Source organism: Macrobrachium rosenbergii, chromosome 51 (genome assembly GCF_040412425.1).
Source record: "Macrobrachium rosenbergii isolate ZJJX-2024 chromosome 51, ASM4041242v1, whole genome shotgun sequence".
NCBI lineage: Eukaryota > Metazoa > Arthropoda > Malacostraca > Decapoda > Palaemonidae > Macrobrachium > Macrobrachium rosenbergii.
This window is the reverse complement of record NC_089791.1, coordinates 13,870,876-13,885,574: the sequence shown is the minus strand read 5'-3', so window position 1 is coordinate 13,885,574 and position 14,699 is coordinate 13,870,876. Positions and strand designations below refer to the sequence as shown.

At 41.0% G+C, this 14,699-nt stretch overlaps 1 protein-coding gene across 4 annotated transcripts in view; it reads right to left on the bottom strand.

The window, feature by feature from the left end:
- Positions 1 to 14,699, bottom strand: part of LOC136833138 (acylglycerol kinase, mitochondrial-like) — a 179,011-nt gene that overhangs the window by 20,427 nt on the left and 143,885 nt on the right. For 3 of the 4 annotated variants that reach the window (XM_067094819.1, XM_067094815.1, XM_067094818.1), the window contains 2 exons: positions 3,854 to 4,004; positions 1,303 to 1,464 (listed from right to left, as the gene is read on the bottom strand). In XM_067094819.1, coding sequence (XP_066950920.1) covers positions 1,303 to 1,464; positions 3,854 to 4,004 — 313 coding nt within the window. The remainder of the gene's footprint in view (positions 1 to 1,302; positions 1,465 to 3,853; positions 4,005 to 14,699) is intronic. The other variant, XM_067094816.1, reaches the window with a different exon arrangement.

Here is a 14,699-nt window from a genome sequence, read left to right as displayed (position 1 = left end):
TTTTCTGGGTTACCCATATTTTATGTAGTGAAAATTACTGTATGACAAAACACCAAGAAATGAAAAATGAGAAATGATAGGGGAGAAAGGGAAGGCAGGTGTGTGTACTGTTATCTATGTGTGTGTGCGTGCGTGCATGCGTTTGTGTGTGTGTTATAGGCTGTATGTATGTAGGTGTGTTTCTTAACACAGTATCAGTTGTACTCTCTCTCTCTCTCTTTTGCACTGTGCTTATTTCATTACAAATTACAGCATAGTACTATGATATCCTTTAATAAAATCAGGAAAAAGCATAAACATAAAAAATATAAAATAAAAAAGCTCTAACAAAGTCAAATACCTGCCCATTCCTCTCCACCCATCCCACACAGAATTCCCACTCCACTCCCAGCTGGGGAAACTCTTTTCTCTGCCATCCACCTTAACCCTTTCTTTGTGAGAGCTTTCCAGTAAATGATCTTACTGCCACTCCCCTTCCATGGTTCCCAGCCTTCTGACCCCTCCCCCCACCTTGAAAACTTTCCCCAGCCTACCACACGCCCCCAAAAACCCTTCCTTAGTCTGTTTATGAATGTAAGCAATGTTACCAACATTTCCTTAGACCCACACAATGTTGCCAACCATCAGAGTGCAGTTTCTCCAGTTTTCTGAAATTTATATATACTGTACAGTACAGTACATCTTTGGGGGGCCAGTTGTGTTCAGGTAATGCCAAGGTTCAGATGGGTGAAATCAGATAACTGAGGGATTATTGTAATAAAGGACCTGACAAAAACTTTTCTTATGGTGAAAAGCCTGAAAAGTGATTAAAAGTCAACAAAGTTTATAAAACGAGAAATGCAAAACTACAGTACTTAGACAGCTCAGTAACAATTTTCTTATCTATGAAAATTTGGATCTCAGAGTGTTCAAGCAGTTTATCTATGCTGAAGGAATAAGAGAGAATAGGCTGATAAACAGTGTATAATTTGGATATGATGGGAGGGAGGGGAGTGGGGAATAGAACATTCAGGGTAACCATGACAGCAGTGATCAAAAGGAATATTCCAAATACCACAAATATAAGCAAGGGAGAAGAATACTCTAGCATATGTTGCAAAGACAGATGTATAGAAGATGAAGCTTCCCTGAAGATTTATGAAATACAGTAGTACTGCATTTGTAAGGTTGACTTGAATTTTTTTTAGATAGTTCATCAACACATTAGCAGCTAAAATAATAGTGTTTTGTTTTTTCTATGACATTAACAAATTTTCGTGGAAATGATGTACTGCAAAAAATATATACAATCCAGAAACCTACCTTCAGGTACAAAAGTTTTTGTTCGAGGAAGGTATGCCATCCACCAACGCTGAGGGGCTTCAGGCTTCTTTACCTCTTCTACCTTTACAACAGCACGACATCTAGAGCATCCAGAGCATGGCTTTGAATATTCTACATCAGCTGAACAATCCCAGGATATATCTGTTGTGGTTAAGTCGTGAACTCAATTAACTTTTAATAAGTTAGCTTCAATTAACAGTATCTATACATGCAAAATGTTGAAGCACTAACTTCAAATTTTATAAGAATTTTTGAACAATAATTCCAATGGATGACCTGACACAACACGGAGAAAAAACAATTACTATATATGAAAATAATAGATATTTTGCAGTAGGTAGCAAGAGGCTAACAAAGAAAACAGGAAACCAACTTGTAAAACAATGTAAAAGCAATGAAAAATCAACAAAACAAGAGAGCCTTGAAATATAAACATTTTTTAAAGCAACTTGTATTGATCATAGGTATACAAACCAAAGCCTTTTAGCAAGGTATTCCTCAAAACAGCCTGGAATCATTTGTCAAAACTTGGTAACAAAGTAGTTAACTGGTAGTTAAGGGGGCTGAGTGGGCAACTACCCTAAATTATGTGCTGTCACCAAGCAATTTTCCTTCAGCATCAGGGACAAAGTCGGATGGTTGAGAAAGGTAATAAGATTATAGACTGATTTGTAAACCTGAGAAAAATATAAATCTTAAAAATTTACTTGTTTTGTAACAACAAATAACATAAAGGTACGGAGTAGTCTCTCTCAACCCGCTTGGAAATATCATATGCCTGGTCACGATTGTGAGCAGGGGAGAGCTGACTCCTCTAACCCTATTTAATCCGGCATCTGAATAACAGAGCGATAGGGCCCTAAGCCTGAGTGATAGTATGGATTCTTAATCGGGTAAGGGGATCCTCAGAGAACCATGTGCAACCTTGTAGGAGTTACAAAAGTCAAAGGGCAGCCAGTCATTCTACCATTTCAGCCCCAGGCTTATTCCATGCAAGTACTTTAGACAAGGCACTTTTCTATCCAAAAGGAACTGGGTGATTACACAACATGTGGAGCAGCCACCACAGGTCCCCAGGGAGGAGTCTGGAAACCTGTGGGTGTTGTACCTCTGGTAGAATGAAGTCAAGATGGACTGATGCTTCAGACACCTGCCCTCATTACATATTACTGAAAATTTCCTACAAAATGCCAGGGATGGTTCCATACCTGAGATGTCAAGTCCTACTTCTGTAGCACCTATAAGCTCACATTGGGTATAGGAGCCTTTCACCCAGACCAGCAAGGTTTTGAAGAGAGGAAACAAAACCTCTCATATCTTTCATCAGAACTCATATCTTTCGTCAGAACTGACAAGTCCTGGTTTCTGTCCCAACCCCAAGAACTAATGAGCACAATAGAGTCTAACCCTCCAAGCACCAGATGAGAGGATCATGTAACTCGCCAGGTCCACAATTCGCTGAACCGAAGCTATGAATGGATAGAGAAAGACCACTCTATATCCCTGGCAGGGAGAGTGTGCCATAGGGAAATTCTCTAGGGCCTACCAAGGCTATAGGTGCTACTTGCTTTCCAAAATATTGATGTTCAGATAGGTTCATCCTCTGCCCCTGCAAACTCTGGATTTTTTAAGTCAAGGTCTTTGAGGTTTTACTGTATTCATCATAAATCTATAAACAAGTGAATGCTACGGATTTTAAACAATCACTGATCGTAATAATACTGTGGCTGCTTTATTAGTATCTTTATTTCCTGTAATGCCCTACAAGAGAATGGATCCAAACTATTCAAATGTTTACACCAGTTTTGTATGACTGTAATGAAAATTTAATCTGTTGTACAAGATAACTGTCTTGTGACAATAATTCTCAAGGATATCTGTAAAACTTTGTCTACAAAAGTCACAAATTTCTGTGTAATAGAAGTTTTAATATTTCAACTACTGATCTTATTAAACATACAATAGTTCTGCTGTGAAAACTGAAAGAATTTTTAAAAAGAAATCTAATTTGCTTTTTGTAATGATTTTTGCATAATACCATCACAAATTATCAGAATATATAAGGGTTAAGTCAGAACAGCACATCCTGCTGCATAAAAGCAATCTGATTTGCTTTGGTCTCTTCCCATCAAGTTTACAAACTTTACCTTGCTCCAATTTCACCTCTCATCTCAAGATGCCCTTCTGAAACCCCAGAACTGACTCAGTAGTCTCATTAAACTACTGGTAATTTATGATAATTACTAAAGGGCTACAGACAAGTTTTTGATACACAGTACTGAAGGGTATAAGGTCCAAACCTGCACATTATCCTAAGAAGAAGGAGTTCTAGCTCTGGAAGACGTCTAATCCTTGTACATATGCACAATGATTAATAAGCAAAATTGGCACCAACGGTAGAAACAATACTAAAGTGCAAAAGTATTGACACAAGATATAGGTATCAAAATGATTTAAAATGCCTCAAAATTTTGAAAACAAGGAAGTACTATACTCAAACAATTGAGTAAGAGTTGACTACTATAATTACCTTTGTAACTAGAGAATACATAAGTCATATATCTCTTGAGAGTGGCCCAGTACCAGTAGACATCATTTCTTTCCCTTGCATCCCTGTATGCTCCCCATTCTAAATGAGATGCAGCATACACTGGTTTGGGAGGGCCATCTGCATCTGAAGACTGAAAGTAGAAAAAACACTAATATGATCTTTTTATTTAAATTTTCCGCTTGGAATGACATGGAAAAAAAAGACATAAATGAAGATGTCTGTAAAGGTAAAAGAGTAAACCTACATAAATTATAATGAGGTACATTTAAATGAAGAATGTTTCTGTCACCCATTATTGTTCCAACTTAAATCTTAAAGCTATTTACATTACATTCATAATATCTTACAGTTTCTTCATTTAAAATGATTTATAAAATCCTTTCAATGATTATCATACAAAATGCCACTTTGAATTGGAATTACAACAAAAAATCTAAATATACACATAATTATATACGAGTTTATAAGCCTGCTATTCTCATCCCAAATGTCCCCAGATTCACCTGTCTTTCACCTGTCAGACAGAAACAGCTACTATAGTGCAGAAGCCAACTGGACCCAAAAGTACTTACAAATCCTCCTACTCACTTCATGTAATCTGTATTTGAATTAAAATTAGGATGGTAGGAAAGCACTCAATATGATTAATGGTTATGTATGAAAAAACTAAACTTAAAAAATAGAATGAAAAAAAAAAAAAAAAAAAAAAAAAAAAGTTTCATACACATCCATTCACCAAAAAGCCTCAGTGTGTGTGTGGAGCACATCCAGGCCAATAAACCAAAATGTTCAAGGAGAGACACATTCATTGTGCATGCTCAGCCAAAAAATTCAGCTCTGCCTCTTCATTCTCTCTTGTACAGCCTTCTAACCAGACTTATAGCATCTCATTACTTGTGTTATTCACCTTGTCCTTTATTTATTGTCAGTGCCTTCTCATTTCATTTTCATATTAAATAGTATTTTTCACTGTGAGTAGCTCTTGTGCCTGTGACTTCATAGCCATCGCACCATCAATTTTGTTACTGTGAACAGCATACTGTCCTTTCTTCATAACATTTCAGCTACTTAGTATTTATAAATAGTCTCTTTTTTGCTATAAGTTTGTTTTCTCCCTTCATATTTAAGTTCACAAAAAGTGTCAACAAGGTCATTTTTTTTTATACTTCATGCTCAAGTTTTCTCTCCTCTAGTCCTTCAATTCCTGTTTTCTCCACTCAGTAATGGTTGCCTTTGGTTCTCTGTTCTGTTCAGCTTATGATTTTAATGCTGTGTGTGGGTAATTCTTCGTGATGTGGCAGTTACATTCCCAATTTTATTATGCCTCAGCATACTTGTGTTAGCAAGGAAGATAAGTCCTGCAGCAAGTGTATCTTGCCAATTATTCAGGACCTCTATTTGTCATCCCCTACCTGTAAGGGTCAAGCATTTTCCCCTACTTTGACTTGTGAACAGATGTAGATTGGTCCAAGGAACAATGGCTTTGCTTTGGTTAGAAACAGCATCCCTCCTTGTCTGGAAAGTTGGTGATTTGTTGTGCTGCAACAGAAAAGGAATCCTCCAGGCTTCTTCAGATGTACTGTATGGTATCTTTGGATGGTGTTTGGCATTTGCATGCTCTCCATCGATATTCTCGTCTCCACTCCACCTACTTACTGGAGGAACTCTTGGACCTTCATTCTTCTCTGCATGGGGTTCGCCAATCACAGCTAACAGAAGTGCTTGGGGAGAAAGGCCAAGCAAGGAATTTCAGTTGTTCTGTTGGAACCTTCTCACCAGAGGAACTAAGAACATCTCTCAAACCTCACAGACATGGAATGAAGTGTAGTAGTTGCAGGAAGAATGAAAGGAATAATGACATATCAACTACATCTAGAGTTAAGATCAAGAAGTCAAGAGGATTGGGGAGAAAACTCAAATAAAACCAAAGATTGCAAGGAGAAAGTTCTCATTTCTTTCAGAAGATTAGCTAGAAAACATGGAAGAAAGAATGACTGGAAGGACAAAGATGCCAGAGCCAATGCCATACAAGGAGGCAATGAAAATGCTCTTGGTTTCCCTGACAATACAGCCTTACTCTGGAATGGGAATGTTCAATGTGCAAACACATCCTAAGATACAGAGCTGCTGCTTGTATGCTGGCATCAGATCTGAAACTGACTAGTACTCAGCCCACGGGTCAGTCTGTACTTGAACATCATGAGAGTGCAAACTGTCACAAGAGCCAATGTAAGTCATTCAACTTGCTTGCATGGATTAAAAATGCAGGGATCCTTAGATCTCAACCAACCACTGCATACTGAGAGGGAGCCTGCTCTGTTGAGGGGACAATGATACACACCCTGAACTGCTCTTGCTCTCATGAAAAGGGACACTACTACTCAAACCAACTTGTATCTGGAGCCACAAAATAAGACACTGTAGCAGAAAACTGGTCTGAGTACTGGGGCACCAAGTATGTGTACAGACAGTATATGCACACAAGCCACCCACTTCATGCACATGCAATATCTGGGCCTGCATAGCGTATGGCAAGGTAGTGATCCTCTGAGTCACTCCCCAAGACTGCCGAAATGAATCACTGTTCTTGCTCCACATCTCCCAGTTAACCAAACACTGTTCGTAAGAGGAAAGAAAACCACAACACAGTGAATAAAGGCCTTCCCAAATAAGAACAATGATTGAGAACCTAAAACCAGCATAACAAAAAGCAGTCTTAAGTAAAACCTAGCATGACAGCAGGAGAGCAGAAAGGATGAGAGCACACAAAAATGATATGGAGGGCTGCTAAATTCAGGATAATGTGCAATTTGGATTGGTTCTGTACAGAATAATGCATTTCATTGTTAAGGCTTTCTTGAAGCAATGAGTTTTTAATAAAAAAAATGATATTTTCATAATAAAATAAATTTTTGAACATACTTACCTGGTAGTTATATATATAGCTTAAGTCCCTGACGCGCGGCAGAATTTCAAAACCATGGCAATCATGATGGGTAGTCAGGTGTGCCACTAGTGCGCCCTCTACCCAGGTACCTTGAACCATTCCAACTGTTCCTCAGATCTTCCATGCCCCTAGTCTCTAGAGGGGAGGAGGGTGGGAATTTAATCATATATAACTACCAGGTAAGTATGTTCAAAAATTTATTTTATTATGAAAATATCATTTTTAAACATCTGACTTACCTGTAGTTTATATATAGCTGATTGACACCTTTGGTGGAGGGTCAGAGACAGCCAACGTCTTTGGAATTTTGCAGGGTTAATAAACCAGCAAGGTTCTTACCTGGTTTAAGGAAGCTGACTTCAATGAACTCCCCCTCATTATGTCTGCTTTCCTTAAGAGGTCCAGCGATCCACTCAGGGGGCTGAAGACCTCTAGGAGCTGCCAACCAGTGTACCAACCTCTATGTGACAGACAACCTATAATACCCTTGTTCCGGGCGCTGCCAAGGAACAAACTGATTACCTGACTAAAATCAATGATTGCGGAAGATTGCGTCCAATCTCCACAAATAACCATAACATTACAACTATTCCAAGGCAAGAATCAAGGGCATCGATTTATGGGATTGCAGGGGTAGTCCATTCTCCCACTACTGAGTTAGCTGCTATAAATGGTCCCAGTGTATAGCAGTTGTCATAAAGCGTTTGTACTTGCTTCAAGTAGTGTGAGGCAAACACTGACTTGCTTCTCCAGAAGGTAGAGTCCATGATACTTTGTAGGGACCTATTCTGTCTAAAGGCTACAGAGGTTGCAACCGCTCTGACCTCATGGTTTTAACCTTTAGAAGCTTAAGGTCCGCTTCACTACATTCTGAATGTGCTTCCCTTATCAACTGTCTTATGAAAAAGGATAACGCATTCTTTGACATTGGTAGAGAGGGCTTCTTAACTGAACACCAAAGCGTCTCTGACTTGCCTCGTAAACTCTTCGTCCTTTGCAGGTACGCCCTCAGAGCTCTTACCGGACAGAGGACTCTCTCTAACTCCCCTCACCTGTGATCTCTGCCAGATTCGTAATCTGAAAGCCTTGGGCCATGGTTGTGAAGGACGTTCATTCTTAGCTAAAAACCCCAGTTGCAGAGAGCAGATAGTTTTTGCGTTCCTAAAACCTGACGGTTTTATTGAAGGCATGTACTTCACTGACTCTTTTAGCTGTCGCTAAGCAAACCAAAAATAGAGTCTTCATTTTGAGATCTTTAAATGAAATCTCTTGCAAAGGTTCGAACCTATCGGACATGAGAAACTTTAGAACCACGTCTAGGTTCCACGCTGGTGAGTTCTGACTTTTCTCCTTGGTAGTCTCAAATGATCTGAGAAGATCTTGGAGATCCTTATCAGCAGACAAATCCAAGTTTCTGTGTCTGAAGACAGCTGCCAACATGCTCCTGTATCCCTTAATAGTCGAGGCTGAAAAGTTATATCTCCTCTTAAGGTAAAGAAGAAAATCCATTATTTGGGTCACAGAGGTACTGGAAGAGGAAACGGAGTTGTCCTTACACCAACCTCTAAAATATCCCACTTGGATTGGTATACCCTGATGGTAGATGACCTCCTTGCTCTTGTGATCGCTCTAGCTGCCTCCTTCGAAAAAGCCTCTAGCTCTTGCAGTTTTTCGATAGTCTGAAGGCAGTTAGCTGCAGACCTTGGAGGTTTTGGTGATACCTTTCCAAGTGGGGTTGTTTTGAATAGATCTGGTCTTAGAGGCAGACTTCTCGGAGTGTCCATCATCCATTCCTGCACCTCTGTGAACCATTCTCTTGTTGGGCCAAAAAAGGGGACCACTAGAGTCATCCTGGTGCTCTTGTGGGACACGAACTTCTGAATGACTTTGTTTATGATCTTGAACGGGGGAAAAGCGTAAACGTCTAGGTTGGACCAATTTAAAAGGAACGCATCTATGTGCGTTGCCTCGGGATCTGGCACAGGAGAGCAGTACGTCTCCATCCTCTTCGTTTGAGCCGTGGCAAAGAGGTCTATGCATGGACGTCCCCAAATCCGCCACAAATCTCTGCAGACATCTTGGTGAAGAGTCCATTCTGTTGCCAGGACTTGACCTTTCCTGCTCAGACTGTCTGCTCTCACATTCCTTTCCCCCTGAATGAAACGTGTCAATAATGTCACATTCTTCTCTTTGGCCCAGAGAAGGAGTTGCCTCGACGTTCGTACAGCGACCTGGGAGGGTTCCCTTGTTTGTTGATGTAGGCCAACGCCGTCGTGTTGTCGGAGTTGACCTGTACGACCTTGTCTTGGACTGAGTGTTGTAACTCTTTGAGGGCTAAAAAATATTGCAGTCAGCTCCTTTTGATTTATGTGGAGCTTCTTGCTCTCTGGTCCAGGATCCCGATACTTCCAACTTTCCCAATGTTGCTCCTCACCCTGAGTCCGACGCCGCCGGAGAACAACACTAGGTCTGGGTTCCTCTGTTTTAATGAAAAGCCCTCCTGAAGCTTGACTGGTTCCACCACTTGAGGCGTTGTTTCATCGCCTCTGAAATGGGGATACACACTCAAGGCGTTGTTTCATCGCCTTTGAAATGGGGATACACTCTATCTCTAGCCCTTTTCTCTGCTCCAATACCGATTGAGGTGGAATTGTAGTGGGCGAAGGTTTAGTCTTCCTAAGGCAACAAACTGTTCTAGTGAGGAAAGGGTCCCTAGCAGGCTCATCCATTCCTGCCGAGCACATCCGCTTTCCCAGAAAGTCCTTTAGTTTTACTAAGGCCTGTTCCACCCTTGATGGTGACGGAAAAGCCCGAAAATCCCGAGACTGAATCCTCATCCCTAGATACAGGATCTCTTGAGATGGGGTTAGATGCGACTTCTGCCTGTTTACCAGAAGTCCTAGTTCCTCTGATAAACAGATTGTCGTTTGAAGATCCTCCAGACAGCGATTGAGGGAAGGAGCTCTGAGGAGCCAGTCGTCCAGATACAGAGAGGCCCTGATGCCTCTCGTGTGCAGCATTCCGCTACATTGACATCAGTCTCATGAATATTTGGGGCGTAGTGCTTAGGCAGAAGCAAAGAGCCCGAAACTGGAATACCTCTTCCTTGAAGACGAATCTCAGGTATTTCTTGGAGCCCGGGTGGATAGGAATGTGGAGATATGCATCCTGAAGATCCAAGGAAACCATCCAGTCGTGTTGTCTGACTGCTGCTAACACTGATTTTGTTGTTTCCATGGTGAACTTCGTCTTTTGTACAAAGACGTTGAGGGCACTCACGTCCAGTACTGGTCTCCACCCCCCCGAGCTCTTGGGAACCAGGAAAAGGCGGTTGTAAAATCCTGGCGAATCCAGATTTTGTATTTTCTCTATTGCGTTTTTCTGCAATAATAAGGAAACTTGCTGTTGAATCGCCTGTGCCTTGGACTCGTCTCTGTATCTGGGCGACAGATCTATTGGCTTGTTCTGCCAACGGGGCTTTCTTAGAAAGGGATTTTGTATCCATCCTTGAGTAGTTGAATGGACCAAAGATCCGCTCCTCTTTTCTTCACCTGCTGGGAATTTAGACAGCCTGGCCCCTACCGCTGCCTAGGGGAAGAACGTCAGGTCCTGTTTCTTCCCCTGTGAGCCACTTCTTGTTGTAGATCTTCTACCCCACTTCGGAGAACCTCTGCCTGAGGCCGACACGAAAGAGGCTGGGAATCTGACATAAACCTCAAGTATATCTTTAGTGAAGTAGAAGTCGTTGGAAGGACTTTCCTTGCTGTCTTTGATATAAGATCTTGTGTGGTTTTCTGAGCAGGATGTAGAGACCTCTTTTGCAAGTCTTGAGGAAGGTGAGAGAGGAAAAAGGGCGTAAATTAATTCCGTTTTTGACTGGATGTGACCCCATTAGCTAGGAAAGAGCAAAGATGGGCCCCCTTTCTTCAAGATTCCTGCTGAAAAAGCGTAGCTAGTCCCCCTTCTTTCCTCTGATTCCTTTATCCATACATGACATCAGATGCACAAATTCTTTTGTTGGTGCAAATGCTGAATAATCATCTTTCTTCCCTAAGCTCCCAGGGTCCAGTCAGAAAAGTTAAAGACCTCGAAGGCCTAAAAATTCCCTTTAAGGAGGTGGGTCCAACTCACAATGTTACCAGCAAAACGTTTCTCCCCATGGCCACCAGCGCGAGATGAATCAACAAGATTGAGAGTCTCTCAAGGAAGAAATAGGTGTTAAGGCGAACGATTCTCCAGTTTGTGCAAACACTCGATCTTGAAACTGGTTTATGGCTGGAGGAAGCAAGCTGTCTTTCCTTGTTCCTTCTTTGAAAACATCCATTCATTCATCATTTTTAAGACTCTCTTGGGCGAGTAGGACAAAACCATCTTCATAAAAGCTGACTCCTTGGAGCCTTCCCAAAGTAAATTCTGAAGGTGGGAGCGAGGCCGTCTTGATAAAGTTTTCAGGAAAACTTCCAAAAAGTTTCATAAGTTTTTTGAAGTCTGATGAAGTTGATAGCCTTTACTATCTTCTTCTTCTGAAACTTCTTCGATATGATCCACAGGAACTGAGGATATCATCAATCTCTTCTTCTGATTGACCCAAAGCCAAAAAAGCGGCGTCTTTCAAAGTATCACCTTGATGCTCGGCGTCTGGTGTCAGTCTCTTGGCGTCGTGTCTTGGCGACATCTGGTGTGTATGGCGTCCAGCCTCCTGCCTGGCGTCCTGGCGTCCAGATTCTCCAGCGTCTGGCGTCAACTCCTGGCATCCAAGGTCTTGGCGCCTGGCGTCCTGGCGTCCATCGCCAGGCGTCCATCCCTTGGCAACTCCTGGCGTCCAGACTTCACACAATCGTTATTCCGTCAACCTTAAGGTTGCTTGAGAACTGGCGCCTGTCGACTTATCTGTCAAAAAGCTTCCTCAAATGAAAGCGTAAATAGTTGGGAAGTTTCTTGAATAAGCAAAACATTTTCTCCAAATTCGCTAATCCCGCGCACCTGATCGCGAGAACTGGCCGCCTATGCGACGCCGGTCAAAAAAAGTTTCCTCAAGCGCGATACAGCCCCAGGTGGACAAAGTCTGCATCAAATCTTTCTGCAGGCTGAAAGACTTGCATCAGGAAGAAGTTTCCGTTGCATGTCCTGAATTAGACTGATCTGCGGAGCTACCTGTTGCTGGGGATGCGACAGAGGAGCATAATATCAACTACTAATTCATTTGTTATCGATCGAGATGTTGGAAATGGCGTTCCGGGCGCCTCGGTCTTATTTCGTCTTCAGCGGAAGCAGGCGGCGCCGATGCGACAACATGCGTCTGCTTTTCACGTGGAGCAATTGTCCAGAGCTAGAGCGCTCTGGACTGCTCAGTGACTACATCCCGGTGGAAGCGCCAAATCCAGCGCGCTCCACCGAAGGAAGTTTCGCTTTTGAGGTCACCGATAAGGATGTATGACGCCAGCCCTTCTAAATGGCGTCTTCCGGCGAGGCCAACACTTTAACCTCGCCTTTTGCTGGCGGGTGAGCGTCCTGGGAAGCGTCAACGGAGTCTTTCGGGGTCGACTGCTCGGTAGCTAAAGCCTCTGCCTCCCCGTCTGTCGACATTCCCTTCTCACAGGGGTTGGTGAGCTTGGAAGAGTCTGGGACTAGGAGTACGACAGGACGAGAGCAATCGCACCCTCCACCACTTGCACTTTTATTTTCTCATTAACACTTAGATGTTTAGATCTCTCACATTCGACCATAAATCCTCTGTCTCTTGCGGAGATTCTACCTTTTATCCAAGAGGTTTTGAATGGCGTCATCATGTCCTTCTAGTTGCTTTTCATATCAGTATCAGTGGGGGTTCTGGGACTACCACTACTGGGAATGAATAATAGGATTGATAATAAGAGAATCTTAATTCCTGACTATCTATAGAGGAAGCGGATTTACTACTCCGGCTCTTTAGTCCTATCCCTTTCAAAAGCTTAGAAACATGGCATTAGTAAAACCATCCTCTTTCTCTGATAAACCCAAACATTCATCACATCTATCCTTTAACTACTTAAATTTCCCTCTGCAATTTACACCAAATGAAGTGGGGATCAAGCGGCTTTAGCAAGCCAGGTTTACACCCCTCACACATTCTCACACTCGAAGCAGAGGTCAGACATCTTGAAGTGAAAAAATCGTAAGAGAGAAATCAAAAGCGAGCAAAGGTCAAAACAGCAATATCTAAGATTCAGAAAATCCAGCAAATCAAAAAACAAGCGAAAGCCAAAGCCAAAGAAGTACTTAAAAACTCTGTGAAAACAGGCCAAGCGGCAAAAATTCTGCGCGATGCAACGGTATGGCGGCAGGAGAAATCTGAGGAACAGTTGGAATGGTTCAATTACCTGGGTAGAGGGCACTAGTGGTACACTGACTACCCATCGGTGATTCTGCGAGTTTTGAAATTCTGCCGCGTCAGGGACTTAAACTATATATATAACTTCCAGGTAAAGTCAGATGTTTAAAGGATGATACAATATTGAAAGATGTTGATCACACATGTGCATTCTACTCTTGGACAATATGAACCAAAAGAAGAGTTATTAGTCGCCAAAATTCCGTCCACATTACTAGCAATCACTTGCACTTACATGAAAGTTACATTCACTAAGGGAAGCCTACTTGAGGACTGGAGAAAATAATACCATTGTACAACACTGTTTCTCTACCCCTTAGGTGGTACTGTTTAGCACACAAAGAGCACTGTAAACAATATTTTACACCCTTTGCTGTGTTCTTTTAGGCTTACCTACCTCTGCCCTAAGTGTTCCCTGTCCTTTTCAATTTCCTGTTTTCCCCTCCGCCTCTAAGCCTTGTGTTTTACAGTAATTTTACGCAGTAGTCTGAATATATGATACCTGGATTCTCTTTCATGGAATGTAAATTTGTTTTTATAATAAAACTCACAACAGCTTAATTTGACATCTGGTGCTATTTGGCAACTCAGTTGTAAGTGTATGAAACAACTGAACACTAGTGAGTGGTCTGAGAAATTACTGGACCAGCAAACGGGGCACTAAAGCAGGCCACTTAATTAAAGGATGTTACTGTAATACTTCAGTCATCGCTGTTCTTATGTTTTAAATTTTCATCTCAGCTACCATCACTTATATATATGTGCTAACTATATTAGGCCTGTAACATTATAAGTTGATATATCTTATTAACATCATAAATATATGTTATAAGTTGATATATCTTATATCAACAAATATTTTGTATTTGCTTGCATTATTATATATATGGATATCATATATAAAATTTGTCTGTTGGGTGCCAATACGTGCGGCGGATACAAAAATTTCAACCTATCATATGGTCGAAAAACGCAATATATAAAACTGTAATATTCAATCATGTACCTTCATTTGTTGATCTCTAGCACAATATTTTGATTTATATGAATTTTTGAGAAACTTTTTCTTATATAACTAGATAGAAATTCTTTATCATTTTGTATATGTTCTATATGTTTTGTATATGAAAATGTGCGCAATTTCATCAACGTGAAAATAACTCATGTTGTAGCTTTTATTAGTTTTGAAATATTTTATAAATACATAACTGTAAACAGCCTTGGTATTCAACAATCCACGAAATGGTAAAAAACATAAGACAAAACTCACATTCTATAATATTCAATCATTTCTCATTTGCAACAAATTGAAGTCTAGCACAATATTTTGATTTATGGTGATTATTCATTAAAATTCTTTACGTGCGTTGTCGTAATGTTTGCACTATATTAGTCGTTACGCAAAAATGGAAATTCATTTTTCATTAGAATACAACATAACTCACTTTATCAGTTTTGAAATATTTTCATATAAATCGACCAAAATAAATACACTTTTTGTGGTAAAA